General features: G+C 35.8%; 1 protein-coding gene across 1 annotated transcript; it reads left to right on the top strand.

Annotated features, from left to right (window-relative positions):
- Nucleotides 1-167: 167 nt before the first annotated feature.
- Nucleotides 168-22,398, top strand: LOC125649546 (uncharacterized). Its single transcript, XM_048877157.2, has 9 exons — nucleotides 168-442; nucleotides 3,673-3,876; nucleotides 4,338-4,580; nucleotides 5,385-5,562; nucleotides 6,082-6,212; nucleotides 8,141-8,913; nucleotides 13,250-13,444; nucleotides 18,924-19,352; nucleotides 19,456-22,398. Exons 2-8 carry the CDS (start codon nucleotides 3,769-3,771, stop codon nucleotides 19,339-19,341), a joined length of 2,046 nt encoding a protein of 681 aa, XP_048733114.2. The 5' UTR covers nucleotides 168-442; nucleotides 3,673-3,768; the 3' UTR covers nucleotides 19,342-19,352; nucleotides 19,456-22,398.
- The last annotated feature ends 352 nt before the right edge of the window (nucleotides 22,399-22,750 follow it).

The following is a 22,750-nucleotide window of genomic DNA, read 5'->3' as shown; positions in this document are numbered from 1 at the left end:
GTAATGAAATAAATCAATATCAAATTCAAAATTCAACTCCCAGGAGGACATGCTCAGTTTCCTTAATCCGCAAATATCCGATATTCGCCGGGGAAAAATATTTTCGGAACATCTTGGATTTTTATGAAAATGTCAATAAACATGAGTGCGTTCGAGACCGCCGTTCTTCTCAGTCGCACGAGTGCAAATTTCTGCCGATCCCGAACGTGATTATTTTATGCATCACAAGAACAGGTTCGAGGTGCAAGAACCCACACCACCTCTGTAGGCAGTGTGGTCAAAGAACGCGTTCGTGAGCACATGTTCTCGTTATTCGCGACTACAAGAACGGAGCACAAGAAGAACGGGAATGGCGGTCTCGAACGCACTCATAATTTCGCTTTTGACAGTCAACAACATTAAAGAAGTCATAGTCAGATCTATTTTTGAGTGATATGTAAAGGTATTGGCATTATCCTGTTATTTACTTCGCGAATCAAATAAGTTTGACGTTTTTGACGTTAACGTCAATTTCATCTCTGACTCTCTGCATGTTTATCACAATCCTAAACATTTTATAGGGATTGTGGCCCTCTTTTACTTCTAATATACTTAATGTCAGTTAATGATATACTTAATGTACCTCATGTGTTATATTACTTTTACATTTTATATCCATCTTAAGTACTTGTCTTTCTTCCGTAAATATGTATACATAATATGGGAAAACAGCAATGTTATTCGTATGTAATTTGTAAAGCTGGGTTTTAGGTAAACCCATTATTGACCAATGATTTCTGGTCGCTATTTTTTCACAGTAATGTTATTTAGTTAAGAAATGTGTCTTCTATAAGTATACTTGTTTTATTGTTATTAAAATGTATTTGTCATTTAAACTTTTGGTTCTGTATTAATGTTTTGTATCCGTTGAATACTTCTCACGAAGGAATAGACTTGAGAATGGTGACTATTGTTGCCTTGGACGAAAACCTGTCTTGATGCGCTGATCAAGGCCAATTTCATTTTGTATTAAATCCGCATATAATTCCTCGATACGGAATAAAGTGACATTTACATAATAGTACAGATTTATTCCGTAAAATTATTCAATTCGATAAAACATGGATGTACTTAATTCTTACGTAGAAGTAAAACACGCACTTGTTGCGCGGATCAAGGCCAATTTTATTTTATATTGAATTCGCCTACATCCTGGATATGAATATACGGAACAAAGTAACATTTACATAGTACAGATTTATTCCGTAAAACTTATTGAATATGATAACACACGGATGTACTTAATTCTTATGTAGAAGTAAAACACACACTTTAGTATGAATAGTGCTTGTGTATATACGGAATAAATGTAAGTTAATAGTATGAAACTCTTTCATTTGTATTTTTCTTCATCTTTCTTGCGCTCTCCCTTTAAATTAGAGTTGTGAAGGAAATAAATTCCAAGGTTTTGAGTACATTTAAAGAACTTGCGTCGCTATTTACTCCTGTTATTTGCTTCACCTCTATATTTGTTATGATTGTTTTGTACGGAATAAATCAATACAAGTCTCACGGACCCAAAATGAAAGTAGTCGAAATTTGTGTATTTAAAGTCAGAAAGTGTAATATAGTGGTCGTAAACATGTACAGAGATGAAATTGACGTTAACGTCAACAACGTCAAACTTATTTGATTCGCGAAGTAAATAACAGGATAATGCCAAGGTATTCAACCTATGATTCAACGTACCAATACAGATACAGTCGGTTAAAAAGCTCTACAGAGCTTGTGTTTGTTATGTTGAATGTATATAGTGCCGACTTTAAATAAAATTTACTTTATTTTATACGTACAGATATGATCACCTCAAAATTGCAATCTTTAGAATTTAGTTGATAACTTTGACTTTCCTTATGCAGATGACGATTATTACTTGATCAGAAAGCATTTTGAGGGTGGGGTGTGTGTGTGTCAAAATTCACTTTTTCGAACATTTTAAAATGTTACATAAAGCAATTCTTGTCAAAAGTAACATTTTAAACCTTTTAAAAATATCACACCAGCCAAAGTTGATGTACTTTAGCACACAGTATTGCTAAAGCTTTTGACTGAATCCCTGTTTGGTCTGTTTCAATCTGGACCATCAATCTGGAAACTTTATGGACAAGATTGAATTTCGATCTTGTCAATCTGACTTGAGATTAGACAGCTATAATTCCAATTTGATCCATGTGACTGGAGACAGCGATTTTCAATCCTGGCCCCTTCCATTTAACTGGAAACTCATCCAGATTTGATTCTGGTCTGGTCCATTTAACCGGAGACAATGTCCAGATTTAAATTATGGTCTGGTCCATCTGACTGGAGGGTAATACGCCAGTTTCGAGATACACCCGAGTTATTTCCCTTTGGAGAACTCTCGTATATAGTGAGGCGCGAAACAATTTGTTTACACACGGGAGTGGGACTAATATTCATCACTGCATAAGTGAATGTACTCAGTAAGTTTCTCATACACTGTTACATCACCGGAATTCGACTGATACACAAACTAAGTAAGTTATTAGTATTTATGGAGTAATTAAATACATAGAATTCTTATCATATCACGTTATTTCGTTGGTCAGAAGTACCATATCTAAGACATTACTTGCAAATATGACATTGTTTTTATGTTTCCACTTTAGTAAAACATTTCTTTCGATAGTATATTGTATTTCCCACATTTACATATTAAAAGAGAAGCCGCTTTTAATACATTTCATCATCTTACTCGCTGACTGTAGGTCCACTTTGTCCCACTTAGTCATTCAAAGTTCCACTTAATGCACCTCCTACACAGAAGAGTTTGTATCTCGAAACTGGCGTATTGACTGGAGACTTGATGTCCGGTTTTGTATTCTGGTCTGGTCCATCTGACTGGAGACCTGATGTCCGGATTTGAATTCTGGTCTGGTCCATCTGACTGGAGACTTGATGTCCGGATTTGAATTCTGGTGTGGTCCATCTGACTGGAGACTTGATGTCCAGATTTAAATTCTGGTCTGGTCCATCTGACTGGAGACTTGATGTCCGGATTTGTCTGGTCTGGTCCATCTGACTGGAGACTTGATGTCCAGATTTGAATTCTGGTCTGGTCCATCTGACTGGAGACTTGATGTCCGGATTTGTCTGGTCTTAACTGGAGACTCTGTGGATCAGATTCAAATCCTAGTCTTGTAGTACACCTGAATAAAAATTCAGTGCACAGTGGATTCAAATTTGATATGGTCCTTCTAACTGGAGATACAAGGAACTATATATAGAAATAAAAGTCTGGTCCATTTAACTGAGACTAGATGGAGCAGATCTGATTTTTATCTAGTCCATCTAAATGGAGACTCATTGGACTGGATTAAATTTGCAGGTGGTCTAGTACATTTGACAGGAGATTCAGATTATTGGATTCAAATTTCAATTTGGTCTATTTAACTGCATGGAGGCTGTCAATCAGTGAACTTGAGGTGCAAATTGCAAACTGGTCCATTTAACCACTGTGACAGATATATGGGACTGGTTTCAAATTCTGGTCTCAAGTCCATTGCATTCTCCCCTTCACCATCACATAGGAAAGTTGTAAACAAAGAAGAAATTGCAATATGACTGAAATTTCTTGACATTCCATTCTAACTATGTTTTTTTTGTTTGTTTCAGATGATTATAAAGAAGGGATGAAATTATCAATGAGGACTTTGTTATTTGTTAATTGAATACCAATTGGAAGTTGTACAGATTAACGACCTGCACAAGATGGCAGGCTCCTATAGTTTCTTCCAGCAGCTCCCGGACTCTGTTCTTTTCCATGTTTTCTCATTTCTAGACGGAACATCTCTTTCTAGAGTGTCCTGTGTTTGTGAGGTCAGTTTAATTCCGCTACACTGTCACGTTTGAATTATTTTCACTTTTATCGTCGTCCATCTCTTTTATTATACATATAATTTTCACTCATTTTCTTTACTAATCTCTCACTGAATTTTATGTTGAATGCAAAAGATGTTTTTGGCTGCCAATGAGTTATGAAGGAATAAACAGGTTCACTGGAGACTTGATGTCCGGATTTAATTTCGAATCCTGTCTTAACTTCAGACTCAGTGAACCAAATTCAAATCTTGTGCACCTGAATAGAGATTCAGTGCACTGGATTCAAATCTAATGTGGTCCTTCCAATTGGAGATGCAAGGAACTATATTTAAATATGTGTCTTGTCCATTTAACTGGAGACTAGATGGAGCAGATCTGATTTTTGATTTGGTTCTCTTGTTCCTCGTACATGTTTTTACTGCATATAGTTACGCTGTATGATAAACTGAACATTTCAGCAATGGAATAGAGTGGCTTTAGATGAGGTCTTGTGGCGGGATCTGGTGTTTGGGATTATCAGGAAACACGCCCCTCTTCCTCGGGGTAAGGACAGCTGGAGGGGAGAATACGAGCGTCTAACACACCACGCCCCCACGGAACTGTCGCAGGAAGTAGCAGGTCATACAGATGAGGTTTACTTCCTGAACTTCTCTCCCAGCGGGAAATACCTTGCCTCAGTTGGAAAAGATGGTACTTGCAGGGTACGATTTCATTGAAACTGAATGTATATTTAAGATATTGATATATTGAACAATTTAAAAATGAATATATTTTGATAAAAATGCTTTTGAGCCATACAGATCACATATTGATATGACTCAATATCATGCTGACTGTAAAATTAAGTTCACGAATAAACTGTGTAGATTGTTTGCATTTATGGAGTCAATTTTTATAATCATGCAGAAATTACCCTTGGCTTCCATTATTTCTATATTTCCCGTACAAACAACTTCAATGTATTTTGTAATATATAGGTTGTAATGTCAAGAACAGGCACTTCAGGCATGGATCATGCAACACCCCCCCCCCCTTATTTTTTTTCTCTGATCTGGGATTGACACTTTTTTTTTGCTTGTGCTTTGTAAAAATGCATTAAAGATCATCCATTATGATGTCATTTTTCATCTGTTATGTACAGTGTTAGTAAAAATCATGTTTTACAATTTTGAATGATTTTTAATGCATATTAAAGTTTACAAATCATAAGTAGATGAAATTTAGTTTGTCAATCCCAGATCAGTGTGTTTGGGTGGGTGTTTGAAGTGGGGGGGGGGGGGGGGGGGGGTGTTGCATGATCCATACCCCAAGTGCCTGTGATGTCATGTATAAAGCTCAGTGCTTTTATCTAGAAATATAAAACATGGACATAACAAAGGTTTAATTTGGATGGATTTTAGTAGATTAATGTAAATTTATACAAAATACTGGTGTTTAATCTGTATGAAATGAAGGTGAACTTTGAGGATATTGGAAAGCAACACTTTCTCTTTTTCTTATTTTAGTTATGGAATTATAACTATAAGATCACCCAACAGAGTACAGCAGGCCCCTTCTTTGATCCGCCTCCAAAAACTCGGTTTTGTGAGTTTAACGAATCAGAGACGATGTTAATGGTGACCGGACTGACACGTTATTTTGACATGGATGGAAACATGTTTGTTGCTGTTTTGTCTGTCCCAGGTACGTTTGTACATTGATCTTAATTTAAATTTAAAATCTTGTTAATGAGTTCCCAAAAGCAATATTTACTGTGCTGTGCTTTAGCACCAGATAACTGTGTTAGAGTTCAGTGAGAATTGAGCCTAGTGTTTAAGATTTTGGATGCCAAATTAAGGAGGTTATACTACATCATCATAATGGCTGACTTCCTTTAAAGTATGAAAGTATAAATATCAGCAATATTTGCATATTTCTTTTAAATCTAATCACCTAGCTGGGTAACTCAGTAGCAATTAACATGGCAACTTCTGATCTGTAGATCACAGGTTCGAGTCCAGCAGGGGTTTTAAAAAATTTTCAGAGTGCTTTCTATTTTTATTGCATTTTTTTATGGAATAGAGTAAATTTGAAAGTTTTCAATATCAAGATATCATTGCACATATCCTCCACTTTTAATTCATATCAAATTTCCCTGGTGTGTTATTCCTCCTTAACAGATATGAGTTTTACAGTCTGATAAGTAACAAACCATGATTTCAGATCTCTGTCTGCTGTCTGCTATAAAGGGAGAATACCCAAACTTCAGAGGAGCCTGGCTGAACAACACACAGTTCCTTATTGACAGTTATTTACTTAACCAAGGCAACAGCTTTTTACTGGATGCTCATGAGGTGAGTAACCTTGACCTAATCAGTGGGAAGGACATCTATTTCTCACATCACCAGTGTGAGATCGACTTTACCCATGTAAGACAGCTATGTAAGATTTTTTCCCTCACATTATCATCAATGTGAGATTGACTTTACTTATGTGAGACAGCCATGTGAGATTTTTCTCTCTCACATTATCACCTGTGTAAGATTGACTTTACCCATGTGAGACAGCGATGTGAGATTTTTCTGTTTTACACTGCAATGATGTCCTTGATTGTGACGTCATATATTTGTATGATTTACGTTACATGGTGAAACAAAGTATTTTGTATTGTTTTCTTTAAATTTTGATTTGATGTAGCTGACTGGGGACAACCTTGGGTTTTTAGTTCACCTGAGCCGAAGGCTCAAGTTAGCTTTTCTGATCTCCCGTCGTCCATCCGTCCGTCCGTCTGTCTCTAAACTTTTACTTTTTCAACTTCTTCTCCAGAACCACTGGACCAATTTCAACCAAACTTGGCACAATGCATCCTTGGGGCAAGGGAATTCAAGTTTGATCAATTGAAGGGGAACTCCTTTCTCCTAGGGGAGATAATAATGAAATAGTAAAAATACACTAATTTTTAAAAAAAATCTTCTTCTTCTCCAGAACCAACTGACCAATTTCAACCAAACTTGGCACAAAACATCCTTGGGTGAAGGGGATTCAAATTTGTTCAAATGGAGGGCCACACTCTTCTCCAAGGGGAGATAATAGCAAAATAGTGAAAATACATTAACAACATCTAAACATATACTTCAGAACCACTGGGCCAAATTCAACCAAACTTGACACAAAACATCCTTGGGTGAAGGGGATTCAAGTTTGTTAAAATGAAGGGCCACACCCTTCTCCAAGGGGAGATAATAGCATTTTACATACAAATATTTAGGGAAAATCTATAGAGATCTTCTTAAAAACTACCGGGCTAGAAAAGTTTACAGTTACATGTAATGAAAGTTTTCTGACATAGTGCAGATTCAAGTTTGTTAAAATTATGCCCCCCCCCCCCCCCCCCCCCCCCCCCGGGACAGGATGGGACACCACAATAAGGGATCAAAGTTTTACATACAAATATTTCGGTAAAATCTTTGAAAATCTTCTCCTCAAGAACCATTGGGCCAAAGAATTTTACGTTTACATGAAAGGTTCCTGACATATTGCAGATTCAAGTTTGTAAAAATCATGGCCCCTGGGTGTAAGTTGGGGCCACAATAGGGATCATAGTTTTACATGCGAATATATAAGGAAAATATTTAAATATGTTGGGCCAAGGTAACTGAGGTGAGTGATATTGATGTGGCCCTCGGGCTTCTAGTTTTAGTTTATACTTGCAATGTAAGCCATTTTTGGGTATACTCTTTCTGTCTAATTAGATTTTTCATTGAAGTTCACTGGTACTAATGAAGGATTCTATTGATTAGTTTATGAAATGCATTTGTATGATTTGACATACTAGGATACAAGTCATTCATATTAATCTTTATTACGATATGATAAGTATTGTTATACAATGTGTATTTCATATTTTTTAACACATCGTTTTTTTTTCAAAATGACAATTCTTGAAGTAATGAATATACAGCAATATTGTTTTGTAGTGACAACACACATGTAGTGTCTTTGGTTTGTCTGTTAGTAGTCAAGAAATAAATTTCATTTAATATTGGAAATAAATGAGATGAAGTGTGAAGCATTGCTGTTTATACCCAAGATATGTCGAAGGTAAAAAGTTACTTTGGAAATGGAAATATTGTCTGATTTATGTGAAGACCACTCAATATATGCATTTCATGGGTACTTTGGATTAATTTTATCAATCTTTCAGTGTTTTGTCCCAGCCCTATAGTTTTGAGAGGTTAATGTATCATGATTTTCGTAATTACTATTGTAGTTGATCTTGTAGGTGAGATTGAGTTCCGAAAAGAAGGGGAGAAAAATAGAAGAATTGTTTATAAAATGTGCGACTGAAGGAAGGGCTGTTCTAAAGACCTCTCCTAGCTCCAAGAGTGACTTCATCAGAGTGGTGGATCCCAGAAAATGGGGAGACTTAAGTCAGTATTATGACTTTACAGAGAAGTGGGGTGGGGATAGAGATGTAGGACCTAGTTCCTCTGGGTTTGATGTCAATAATGGTGGGGACCAGGCAGATTTGGGAGTAAGGAAGACCGACACTGATCTTTCTGATATAGAAATGGATTGTGATGAATTTGATGATGATGCAGAGGATATCAAACTGAAACCTGAAGGTAAACAACATTGTGAGGAAGATTTAAATGATGAAGATTTCTTGGAGGATGAGGACGACTTGGATCATTTATATGCTTCTGATGCTGGAGATTTTAATCCAAATGATTATTCAGTGTACAACAAGTTGATTGGAAGAGGCAAATTAATGGCTAAACAGAGGCAACCAGAAGCAAAGAAGAATCAGACAAAGAACGAGGTTGGCGAGAAGTCATACTCTGACACCATCAGGGAGATACAGGCCAGTGGTGGAAAAATCGTTCTCATGGTTCACTCATATAATCGTGACGCCGAAAAGTGTCTGATAGCTTTGTATGCTGTAAAGGACGGGGACTCCGGAGTAAAAAATTTCACCAAAAACATCACCAAACCGTTCAAAACCCTGACGATGGATGCAGGAATCGTGGGCCTGCGAATCTCTCCAGATCACAGGTATGTGTCTGTTTGGGGTTAATTGCTGAAACATTCATGTTGTAATAAAACTAATCCAAGAGATTTCCCGTCTCACTAGTCTGGAAAGCTCAAGTGAGCTTTTCTGATCATGTTTTCTCTGGCATCCGTCTGTCCATAAACTTTAAACATTTATTGTTGACTTCTTCTCCAGAATCGCCTGGCCAATTTCAACTAAACTTGCCATAAAGCATCCTTTGGTAAAGGGAATTCAAAACTGATCAAATGAAGGATCACCGCTTTTTTCAAAAGGGAGATAATTAAGAAATAGTGAAAATATGGTGACCTTTTAAAAATCACTGGACTCATTTCAGTCAAACTGAGTACAAATCCCACATAGATAAAGGGGATTCAAGCTTGTTGAAATGAAGGGCTATGCTTCCTTCAAAGGGGAGATAATGAAGAAAAGGCAAAAATAGGGTGTAGTCATTGGAAAATCTACTTAAAGAACCATTGGGCTGGAAAAGTTTACATGAAAGCTTCCCGACATACATGTTGTATCAATTCAAGTTTATTCAAATCATGACCCCCTGGAGTAGGGTTGGGCCATAATACGAGATCAAAGTTTTACATGAGAATATACAGAAAATTGATTAAAACAAATTTTTTAAAGAGTAACAGGCCACACTGATTTATATCATAAAGCAAAATTTCCAAAGTTGTTTTATTCAAGTTTTTTCCCTTCAAATTATTAACCCTGGTGTTAGTGTGGGTTAAATTTTACTGGTAAACAGGAAGGAAAATCTTTGAAAAAAGTCCTCTTTTCCAGAACAGCAGAGTCATGCTAGTCATATTGGTATTGAACATTCCCATGTTGAAATTCAGTTATGGTGTGACCTTTTGGAACTAGGTTGGAGCACAATATGGGGTCAAAATGTTTCATGAAAATAAAAGATTGAGCACAATTTTTTTTAAATTCACAAAGTTGAACAGCAAACCCAAGGTTACTTAGGTGAGTGATGTGGCCCATGGGCCTCTTGTTTTTAATTATACACTTTGTGTGATTGATTGATTGAATATTGTTTAACGTCCCTCTCAAGAATATTTCACTAATATGGAGACGTCACCACTGCCGGTGAAGGGCTGCAAAATTTAGGCCTATGCTCGGCACTAATGGCCTTTGAGCAGGGAGGGATCTTTATCGTGCCCACCTGCTGTGACACGGGACCTCAGTTTTTGTGGTCTCATCTGAAGGTCTGCCCCATTTAGTCACCTTTTATGACAAGCAAGGGGTACTGAGGACCTATTTTAACCCGGATCCCCATGGGAATACACTTTGTGTGAAGATGTACAGTGAAACTTCTCTAAACTCTCGGACCGAATAAAACGGCCGGTTTAGAGGGGTGGCCGGTTTACTGAGAATTTAGCATTTAGAGACATTTTATTTCAATATTCACTAAGTAGGTACTGTTCACTTTGTTCTGGTGATCTATGATCAATTATTGATGGAGATCAAATTAGTCCGTTTGTACCTACAGGTAATTATAAATTCTCGCTGAAATCATCGAATTTTAAACTGAAAATCTATAACAAGGTACATAAAGAAAACACAGAGGCCTATTATTTGAATTCTTCTTACCTATAAAAACTGTTTACATTCATCGCTTATATCATTAACAAATTTGTTTTGACGTTTTTGAAAAGTTCAGTAGTAAATATGAAATTGTAATTTGAATAATTATTTCTTAGGAATTGTAAGTCTATGGAAACCAAGAAAATTAATTTATCTTTTAATAATTATCATTAACACTCATGGGTTTCTTTTTTTATTAACTACCGCTTATATCCATGCGATAGTATAGTGCAACAATATGGAGTTTGATATGGTATTCATTCAATATGTTCCTAACTGTTTTTTAGCTCACCTGAGCCGAAGGCTCAAGTGAGCTTTTCTGATCACATTTTGTCCGGTGTCCGTCTGTCTGTCTGTCTGTCCGTCTGTCTGTAAACTTTTCACATTTTCATCTTCTTCTCATGAAGCACTGGGCCAATTTCAACCAAACATGGCCAAAAGCATCCTTGGGTGAAGGGCTTTCAAGTTTGTTCAAATGAAGGGCCATGTCCCTTTCAAAGGGGAGATAATCACAAAAATGCAAAAATAGGGTGGGGTCATTTAAAAATCTTCTTCTCAAGAACCACTGGGCCAGAAGAGCTGAAATTTACCTGAAAGCTTCCTGACATATTGCAGATTCAAGTTTGTTCAAATCATGACCCCCGGTGGTAGGATGGGGCCACAAGGGGGGATCAAAGTTTTACATATAAATATATAGGGAAAAACTTTAAAAATCTTCTTCTCAAGAACCACTAAGCCAGAAAAGCTGATATTTACATGAAAGCTTCCTGACATAATGCAGATTCAAGTTTGTTCAAATCATGGGCCCCGGGGGTTGGATGGGCCCACAATAGGGGATCAAAGTTTTACATGCAAATATATAGGAAATATCTTTAAAAATCTTCTTTTCAAGAACCACTGAGCCAGAAAAGCTGAGATTTACATGAAAGCTTCCTGACATAATGCAGATTCAAGTATCTTCAAATCATGGCCCCTTGGGGTTGTATGGGGCCACAATAGGGGATCAAAGTTTTACATACAAATATATAAGGGAAATCTTTAAAAATCTTCTTCTCAAGAACCACTAAGCCAGAAAAGCTGATATTTACATGAAAGCTTTCTGACATATTTCAGTTTGTTAAAATCATGGCCACCGGGGGTTGGATGGGCCCACAATAGGGGATCAAAGTTTTACATACAAATATATAAGGAAAATCTTTAAAAATCTTCTTAAGAACCACTGAGCCAGAAAAGCTGATATTTACATGAAAGCTTTCTGACATATTTCAGATTTCAGTTTGTTAAAATCATGGTCCCCGGGGGTAGGATGGGGTCACAAGGGGGGGATCAAAGTTTTGCATAGAAATATATAGGGAAAATCTTTAAATATGAGCCAAGGTGACTCAGGTGAGCAATGTGGCCCTTGGGCCTCTTGTTTACATTTTGTACAGAATTCAGAAGGGTCACTTGGATTTGCCAAGTGTCACTTAACACCCATGACAGCACAGTAAAACAATAGAAATTATAGAGGCCACTTATTTTTTTCACACCTCAGGTTGATAATTTCCCACCTGGCCAGTCTGTCAGTCAATTTGTACACCTGGCCAATTTTGATCACCTTTTGGCCAAAATTTTCTTGTCTTCAAAAAGTGGCCAGTATGATAAGGGTAAATACACATGTTTGTTAACAAAGTGGTCGATGTGCGGTTTTCAGAGGTGGGCGGTTTTGTAAGACTTTCTTTGTAAAGAAATGTTAAGATTTCTGCCAGGACTTTGAAAATCAGCCGATATTCAGGGAGAACTGGTTTTCTGAGGGACCGGTTTGGAGAAGTTTCACTGTACATATCAAAATGAGTTTTATTAAGGAGGAATAACACACCAGGGAAATGTGATAGGAATGGAAAGTGGAGGGCATGTACAATGGAAAACTTTTCAAATTTACCTTTGATATGTAGTTTGAAAATGCAGATTTAGTAGAAAGTAATCTAATGAAGAAAAAATAATCTCTGCCTCATACCCACGATCCACAGATCCACAGATCAGTAACTGACAGACACTCTAACCTACTGAGCTACCCAGCTAGGCAGTTAGATTTAAAAGGAATATAAATGTATTGCTAATACATGTATTTATTTTAGACGGAAGTCAACCATTTTAAAGATGTGTTATTCAGGGCTTGAAGCTAACTTTTTATGTCACCAGTTCAGCTGAAAAATTTACCAGTCCCATCGGACTTGCTAAAACAAATGTCAGTCAGTCCGCCAGACTTTTAACCAGTCACAGACTGACGGGCATATGTTAATTTCGAGCCCTAGCTGTTATTCCTTCGTGAAAAGCTGAGGCATCAATTGCAAATATGTCTTCATTGTATACCCACTTTATATTGTGCATGATTTATATAATGGGTTAAAATGTTTCATGAATTAAAGATTCGGAGTTATTAGGAGACATTGTCATTCCTTCGTCGCGTTTAAGCCAATGACCTGAGCATATTCACCATTGTATTCTGCGTTGATATTTCATGCTTTAATTGTTTTACATGTTCACAGGTGCATATATTAAATAGTATACCAATTAAAAGTCATTTGAAATTAACTTGACACACATCAAAAAGTGCTGCCTGATAAACTTCTATTAATTAAACCAGGTTTAGAAATGAGTTGAATAAATGAGAAAACAAGAGATTTTAATCATGTAGGACTAATTAAAGCATACTTTGGAGTTGTTGATTATTGTGAATTATGTAATTGATGTACTGTGTTTTAGATACCTGGTGTTCTGCAGTCGTGCTGTGGCAAATTCTAATAGGTTTGATGAGGTGTTTGAACGAGACATTCTTACAATTGTGTATGATCTGATTCTCGACCAGTGTGTGAGGACTGTGTATGTGGGGAGCTCCGCCACCTCCCCTTCCCACTTGAGTTACATTTTCCCTGACATCAGTAAAGATTTTGTCGCCACGTAAGTCTTTTACTTGTTTGTACAATCTTTATTCTTAATATCACAAGTGAATATAGCATACACGCATCACTGGTCAATACAACATATTAACAGTGGATACAAACATGTCAACAGTCAGTACAACATATCAACAGTCAATACAACATATCAACACTCAATGCAACATATCAAAAGTCAGTACAACATATCAACAGTCAATACAACATTTCAACACTCAATGCAACATATTAACAGTCAATACAACATATCAACAGTCAATACAATATATCAACACTCAATGCAACATATCAACAGTCAATACAACATTTCACAAGTCAGCACAACATATCAACACTCAATACAAGATATCAAAAGTCAATACAACATATTAACACTCAATACAACATATTAACACTCAATACAACATATCAACAGTCAATACAACATATTAACAGTCAATACAACATATCAACAGTCAATACAACATATCAAAAGTCAATACAACATATCAACACCCAATACAAGATATCAACAGTGAATACAACATATTAACAGTCAATACAACATATCAACAGTCAATACAACATATCAAAAGTCAATACAACATATCAACACCCAATACAAGATATCAACACTCAATACAACATATCAAAAGTCAAAACAACATATCAACAGTCAATACAACATATCAACAGTCAATACAATACAACATATCAACAGTCAATACAACATATCAACAGTCAATACAATACAACATATCAAAAGTCAATACAACATATCAACAGTCAATACAACATATTAACAGTCAATACAACATATCAACAGTCAATACAACATATCAACAGTCAATACAATACAACATATCAAAATTCAATACAACATATCAACAGTCAATACAACATATCAACACTTAATACAACATATCAACAGTCAATACAACATATCAACAGTCAATACAACATATTAACAGTCAATACAACATATCAAAAGTCAATACAACATATCAACAGTCAATACAACATATTAACAGTCAATACAACATATCAACAGTCAATACAACATATCAAAAGTCAATACAACATATCAACAGTCAATACAATGCAACATATCAAAATTCAATACAACATATCAACAGTCAATACAACATATAAACACTTAATACAACATAACACCAATTAATACAACATAACATCAGTCAATACAACATATCAACGGTCAATACAACATATCAACAAGTCAATACAACATATCAACACTCAATGCAACATATCAACACTCAATACAACATATTAACACTCAATGCAACATAGTAACAGTCAATACAACATATCAACACTCAATACAACATATCAACACTCAATACAACACTAGTAATACAATATCTCAAAAGTCAATACAACATATTAACACACAATACAACATGGCAGTAGTCAGTACAACATAACACCAGTCAATACAACATATCAACAGTCAATACAACATATCAACACTCAATACAACATATCAACAGTCAATACAACATATCAAAAGTCAATACAACATATCAATAATCAATACAACATATCAACAGTCAATACAACATATCATCAGTCAATACAATACAACATATCAATAATCAATACAACATAACACCAGTCAATACAACATATCAAAAGTCAATACATAGTGTTAAATCTAGGATCTAAAGAGGGCACACATATCATGTGTTCAAAAGGGCACTTTTCATCATGGCAAGGCAATTTTGGGGCACTTTCATAGTATTATACTATGACAGTAATAGAATGATCATTTAGCCTCTTTGAAAGTTAATACTGCTGCCTTGATTTTAAACTTTTCAATCAGCCTTGTGAAATAAAGAACAATTGTTTATATTAACAAATATTTAAAAAAAAATTATAGAGAAAAAAGGGCATGGTGCATTTAAAAAGGGCATGGCGCCAGCCAAAAGGGGCATGGCGGGCACCATGCTAGTTTGCTTTAGATTTAACACTAATACAACAAATCAAAAGCCAATTGTACATATCAACAGTCTACAACATATCAACAGTCAATACAACATATCAAAAGTCAATACAACATATCAATAATCAATACAACATATCAAAAGTCAATACAACATATCAACAGTCAATACAACATAACACCAGTCAATACGACATATCAACAGTCAATACAACATAACACCAGTCAATACAACATATCAAAAGTCAATACAACATATCAACAGTCAATACAACATAACACAAGTCAATACGACATATCAACAGTCAATACAACATAACACCAGTCAATACAACATATCAACAGTCTATACAAAGTAACACCAGTCAATACAATATAACACCAGTCAATACAACATATCAAAAGTCAAAACAACATACATGTATCACCATAATGAACCAGACTTACATGTACCCCCATTAACAGGTATTGATGTATTTTATACCCATTTCCAAACTATTCCATATTCCTTTACAAATTGAAGAGATAGGCATGACAGGGCTCTTTCATAGAAAACAAGCTTTCAGTGTTTTGGTTTTTTTGGGGGGTCTTATTTGGGGCAGATACTCGGCCCTAGTCCCAATCAGAAATACCCTGAAATTTTCCCCAAATCTGACCAAAAAATTCCCAATCATAAATTCCGAAAATTCTTTGTATGACTTATCAATGTTTATATTGTGTACACTTTACTTCCAGTGTGAAAACACGATTGTGGTTTTAGTACAGTGGACACTGTCCCAGTACTAAATGGTATTAATTAGATATGAAGCATGGTTGTGGTTTTAGTACAGTGGACACTGTCCCAGTACTAGATGGTATTAATTAGATATGAAGCATGATTGTGGTTTTAGTACAGTGGACACTGTCCCAGTACTAGATGGTATGAATTAGATATGAAGCATGGTTGTTATACATTAATTATAACTTAAAGACACTTCATTTTAAGTGTATATGATTGATGAATATCACAAATTGTCATTAAAAATGATTTTTCCCAACTTGCTTGTTTTCTCGCTAATTTTCCCAACTGGGGCCTGGGGCAGGCCCCAGTCCCAAAATACTGGGGGAAAAACCACCTGCTTTAATCCCCCAATCATACACAGCTTTTGCCCCTCCAAGACATTGACACAGAATAATATGACACGATAGGTTTAGTATTTTCAATTGTCAAACTTTGAATGCACTAGTAAGTATCTAAAGTGGACAAGGCTAAGAGGAAAAACCTATTCATTCTGAGATCACAGGGTTGAAGGTCAAGGTCAATGAAATATCTAAAGTGAACCATGGTAAAAGAAAAATACCTAGATACAGTTATCGCAATTCACCTTTGAATTAGAACGCTTTGGCCGATATAGTATTGCGTTGTGTGACGACACAATTGAATCTGTTTGTAATACAATTGCGAAATGCAACAGAAACTCTCATTGGTCCATATGTATAAGTCCACCCAAATTCCCTTATACGGGAGTAGTCAGCATTTGAAAACATGACGGCCAGATGCTAGATGGAAAAAAAAACTTCACAGGAAGAAAGAGAAAAAGTTGTATTTTTGTGTTGTCTCATAAATTTAATATTAGAAAAAAATTCCTAACATATTTTCCTACTATACTTGTGTCCAAACATACCTTCAAATATTTATTAACTCCCCATGTACGACCCAAAAACTCGATCACAGCTTTTGATGATTTCGTTCGTAGACGTAGCCATGTTAGGTAGCCAGTCATTGGCACAATAGCGTCTAGATATGTACTAATACCCCACAAATATTTTAGCTAAATTGTTTAAATAATATACCGCCCCAGTCCTATTAAATGATAATTATTCAAATAGCTAAACTCACGGCAGTGCGACTTTCATTAGTCATGAGCGGCCGCGCCGGCCGGTCTCCATCTAATGTCCTAATGTAGCATTTTTGTTCATCTAGAGCTTATTTTACCTTTACAAAAACTGGTACAAAAATGTTTTAATTTCTATTAATTATTCGTGTTGATAATAAATGAAGAACGAATACATAACTTACAACCGATTTTATGAATAGATACCAATAGCAAGAGTTCGAATTGACCGGCTACCTAACATGGCTACGTCAACAAACGAAATCATTTGAAGCTACGAGTTTTCGGGTGGTGTGTGGCTTTAATGAATATTTGAAGGTATGTTTGAACGCAAGTATATAGTAGGAAAATATGTTAAGATTTTTTTATATTGAGTTTATGAGACAGCAACACAAGAATACACCGATTTCAGGCCTCAACCGTCCGCAGCTTTTTGTGACCCGTAAATCGAAGGTTTTTATAAGTGGTGGATCTTTTCAGAGATCTCCAGCTACACTGAATCCGCTCGAGAAAGTGGGCGGGCTGTAATCGGCCAATGAAAACTCTTGTTGTATTACATCAAACATGTCATTCAAATTGTTCAATCGTCTCATTCAATTGTGTCGTCACACAACGCAATACTATATCGGGTAAAGCGTTCTAATTCAAAGGTGAATTGCGATAAAGTTCCAAAGATCTAGGTCACAAGGAGAGATGCATGTTATGGTAGCTTAAACATTGCTAAATCTGCAAATGTTTTTTAGTGCAAAATAGGTACAGTTAAGCAAAAATTATAAATTTTTGACCACAATGTCAAGGTAAAGAATTATTGATGTCAGCTATCTAGTCGGACAAAGAGATTTATTATATCAGTTAGTGAACAAAAGATCCATTCAAAAGCCCGAAACAAAAGTCATCAGAGGATCATTTCTAAACCTTCTAGATGAAGTGGGTTTTATTTCATGAGATTCCAAACCAGTACAGCCTTGACAGAGACTTCTGTTTCTTGACTTTGTTCTGTTTCTTTAAGTGACTGTGACTTTGTTCTGTTTCTTTAAGTGATGGTGACTTTGTTCTGTTTCTTTAAGTGATGGTAACTTTGTGGTGATGGAAGGCTTATAGCTCATCTTTATACCTTTAGAAATGCTTAGAATTCCGTACATTTAGAGATGTTACAAATGAGGAATGACTAGACGCATAAGCATATTTCAACAGATTACATGGAAGATTCTTTTTTTTAATTTTTGTAAACAATCTGTATATATCATAATACATGTTCAATATATGCATACCAAGGATCATGTAGGAATAAAGACAGGTTTTTTTTTTGTGTGTGTGAGAGAGAGAGAGAGAGAGTTAAGGAAAGATCAGGTTCCATCTGTTCCATCAATGGGTATCAAATTTTGTTATCACCATTTTTGTAAAATAGGAATTTTTGTGTTTTATTTTCCCTAACATTATGCAACAAAATATATACATCATGCAGTAAAATACACATCATGCAATAAAATACACCACATCATGCAACAAAGAAAACCACATCATGCAACAAAATACACCACATCATGTTATAAAATACACCACATCATGCGATAAGATACACCACATCATGCGATAAAATATACCACATCATGCAGCAAAAGGTCATATATGTTTCTACAACATTTCTTGTCTTTAATTGTTAGGGGAGATGAGGAAATGAAAGGACATCTCTGGGACAGGCATTATGGTATAGCAATACAGTCCAACATAGCGCATCTGGATTGTGGCGAACGAGCGTGTGGACTGAATGCGGTGGTGTTTCACCCCCACGATCAAGAAACACTTGTCACAACGGGAGATGACAAACTGCTGAAAGTCTGGAGGTCAAAGTACAGACTGGCTGAGATGTCAGGACCATCCAATACCATATCTAAAAACAAGGAAATCAGACACAAGACAGAAGCCCATCAATTCCGTGACCTTCACAAAGAAAATGATGAAGCGCATCAATCACATGACTTTTATGAAGGTGATACAGATGATGATAAGAATACAAAGAAGAGCCACCCACAGCGCCAACATAAACTGTGTTGCTGTGTCAAAAAACAGGATTCCAAATAGCAGTTTGATTGGTGAATCCAAAGTTTGTTATATCAACATTTTCTAGTGTATGGATTGAAATCAGAGAAGACACATTTCAGATTAGTGTTCATGTTGTTGTTTTTTCTTTTTCAGCGCATATTACATGTCCTGATCACGGCTCTATGTTGACTGTTACGCCCTGATTAATCTGGTGACGTAGTCGATGACAGTGACATATTCATGTGACTTTTTGGATTAACCCAGGCGTATTTTGGGAATCTGTGTTCCTGTTCGTTTGAAGAATACATAATCATACACTAGCATGTCCTTTATAGATTCATTTATCAAACCTTTTTGAAAGTGTTTGTTGTTTCGAGGGAAAAAAATCCTAGCAGGTTGGGATGAGTTTTTTAAATTGAAAATCCTATGGTTAACTATATATTTTAAAATGTTTGAGCTTGTTATTTAAAAATTCTCACAGTCACTGTTTTATGAGTCAGTTTTGGTTAAAATTAGATCTGAAATCAACATCATTGGAAGTCATAAGTTAGTTTCAGGGATAGAGTCCAACAAAGAAGGTCTAGAAGGAGCCTGCATCAAAAATCAACATTAAGTAAAGTAAGTAAATTTCAAGAAAGTCTAGAAAAATGTTTTCACAAACAGACACTAAAACGTGGCAGGGCAGTAATGATATTGCAGAACGAGTTCCTATAAATAGTGCAAGTGTCAGCTCAGTCTGACCATTGACTATTCAGTTGGGGTGAAAAATGTGTTTTTCACCCTGTTTTTAGCTCACCTGAGCTGAAAGCACAAGTGAGCTTTTCTGATCACCTGTAGTCCGGCGTCCGTCCGTCTGTAACTTTTAACATTTTTGACTTCTTCTCAAAAACCACTAGGCCAATTTCAACCAAAGTTAGCACAAAGCATCCTTGGGTAAAGAGAATATTAAATTGTTAAAATAAAGGGCCAGGCCACCTTCCAAGGGGAGATAATCAAGAAAAGATAAAAATAGAGTAGGGTCATTAAAAAATCTTCTTCTCAAGAACCACTGGGCCAGAAAAGATGAAATTTATAGATAACCTTTTTTAGGTAGTGCAGATTCTAAATTGTTCAGATCATGGCCCCCGGGGGTAGGATGGGGCCACAAGGGGGGATCAAAGTTTTACATACAAATATATAGGAAAAATCTTCTTCTCAAGAACCACTGAGCCAGAAAAGCTGATATTTACATGAAAACTTTCTGACATAGTGTAGATTCAAGTTTGTTCAAATCATTGTCCCTGGGGGTGGGATGGGGCCACAAGGGGGGGATCAAAGTTTTACATACAAATATATAGGGAAAATCTTTAAAAATCTTCTTTTCAAGGACCACTGAGCCAGAAAAGCTGATATTTACATGAAAGCTTTCTGACATAGTGTAGATTCATGTTTGTTCAAATCATGGCCCCCGGGGGTAGGGTGGGCCCACAATAGGGGATCAAAGTTTTACATCCAAATATAGGAAAATTCTTTAAAAATATTCTTCTCAAGAACCATTGGGCCAAAGAAGTTGACATTTACATGAAAGCTTTCTGACATCGTGTAGATTCAAGTTTGCAAAAATCATGGCCTCCAGGGGTAGGTTGGTGCCATAATAGGGACTAAGGTTTTGCACGCAAATATATATGGAAAGTCTTCAGATATGGGCCAAGGTGTCTCAGGTGAGCGATATGGCCCATGGGCCTCTTGTTATTATTGCAATTGGTTGTCCGTTTTGTCTGCCGTGTGTTAACAATTTACAATATTGTAACTTCTTGATAACGACCATTCTAATTCTTTTCAAATTTGGTATGATGCATTATTAAGACAAGGGGGCATAAATTGTAAATTTCAGAACTCCTGCACCCCTGGGGCCTTAGGGGTGGGGCAAAAAGGTAAAAAAATTGACCAATTTTCTAAAATCTTCTATGCTACCGCACATATTTAAGAAAAACTAAATGCATTGTGATGTAGAACAGGAGGGTCACTACCAAAATTGTAAATTTCATGATCCCCAGGGTAGGGGTTCTGACCCCAGGGTGGGGCTAAACTTTGTACTAAGTGTTTATGTGTAAAACAGTGAAATAACATTTTCTTTAGTGCTATTGATACTTAATTAAAACTAAATGGATATTTAGAAAGAGCAGGTAGTCCTTTACCAAAATTGTAAATTTGATGATCTCGGGGGTAAGGGTTTTGAATCAGGGCGGGACCAAAATGGTCATTTATTAAATATGTGAACAATGGAACATTTTAAGTTCTTCATAAACATGATACATAAATACCATTCCAATTCTTTCAGATTTTTTTTTATGAAGCATCAACGTTAAAAAAAAAAAAACAACAACCCTGAATCAACTTCATAACAACCATGCCATTGTACCTTATATAAATCGAGTTGACCGCTTTGGCTCCGAAGTCATGGAATAGATAAAATTGTCCTTTCAATAGCGATTTTAAAAGTATACTTATATATACGTAAACCCTGAAACCTCTTGTCACTCTGTAACATGGTTTTAACTAACACTATATTGGTGAATTGTATTTCCATTGTTTAAAAAACAGTATCATGATATTGAAATATACATGTGTGTACCCGTTTATGTTGCCCACTCTGGCGTCATGGATACTGGTTCGAATGCATATAATTATCTTGTTCCCTTTTTGGGGTTTTTTCAAGATGTTTTGAAAAGAATTCCTTGTTATTCTTATTTTCAGCTTTTAACATCTGTTATTGTTCATGTAAGGAGAATGCCATCTTCGCAAGCCAAGTGTCTGATGAGAGTAAACGAATCGGACACTTGGCTTGCGAAGATGGGAGAATGCCTGCATATCGATCTGACAAAATTTTATCATAGTTCTTCTTTTTGTTTCTATATTTTACATTTTTAGATTCATATAGAGACGTCACCAAACTTTAGGTGAAATTCGACAAAGGAGTAGAGCGCACTTCGTATGCAATTTCGCCTACACAAATACTTTTTTCTTGAATATAATTTTTTAAAAATATTCTGCTAATTACAATGTCAGTTTATACTTGTGTTAACCCACATTACTTAATAAAGATATCGATATGTTGATAGTATCTTTATTTGATAAGCATAAACATCACCGTGATTATATAGAGTATATAGTAGATGTAACGTAATGGGCATAAAAAATTGCAAACTGTTGCAAAAGGCCACCTTAAACCAGAAATAAAACACTGAAATTGTTTTACTTGAGTATGACTGTACATAAGTCCATTTGAGGAAATTTGGTTTAAGGTGGTCTTCTTGTTGAAAATGGATAAAATATGAAAAAATCGTTCTCAAAATTTACTTTGAGACTTAGTAGCCTGTCAAACGTTAAATCTTTAAACTTGTATGCCTGGATGGCCTAATGGTTTAGGTGCTCGGTAATCTTACACTAAAACCATACATTTCGAGTT

The sequence above is a fragment of the Ostrea edulis genome, chromosome 5 (assembly GCF_947568905.1).
Source record: "Ostrea edulis chromosome 5, xbOstEdul1.1, whole genome shotgun sequence".
In the NCBI taxonomy this organism is placed as follows: domain Eukaryota; kingdom Metazoa; phylum Mollusca; class Bivalvia; order Ostreida; family Ostreidae; genus Ostrea; species Ostrea edulis.
The sequence above is the reverse complement of the archived record's forward strand: the minus strand, read 5'-3'. Positions and strand labels throughout refer to the sequence as shown.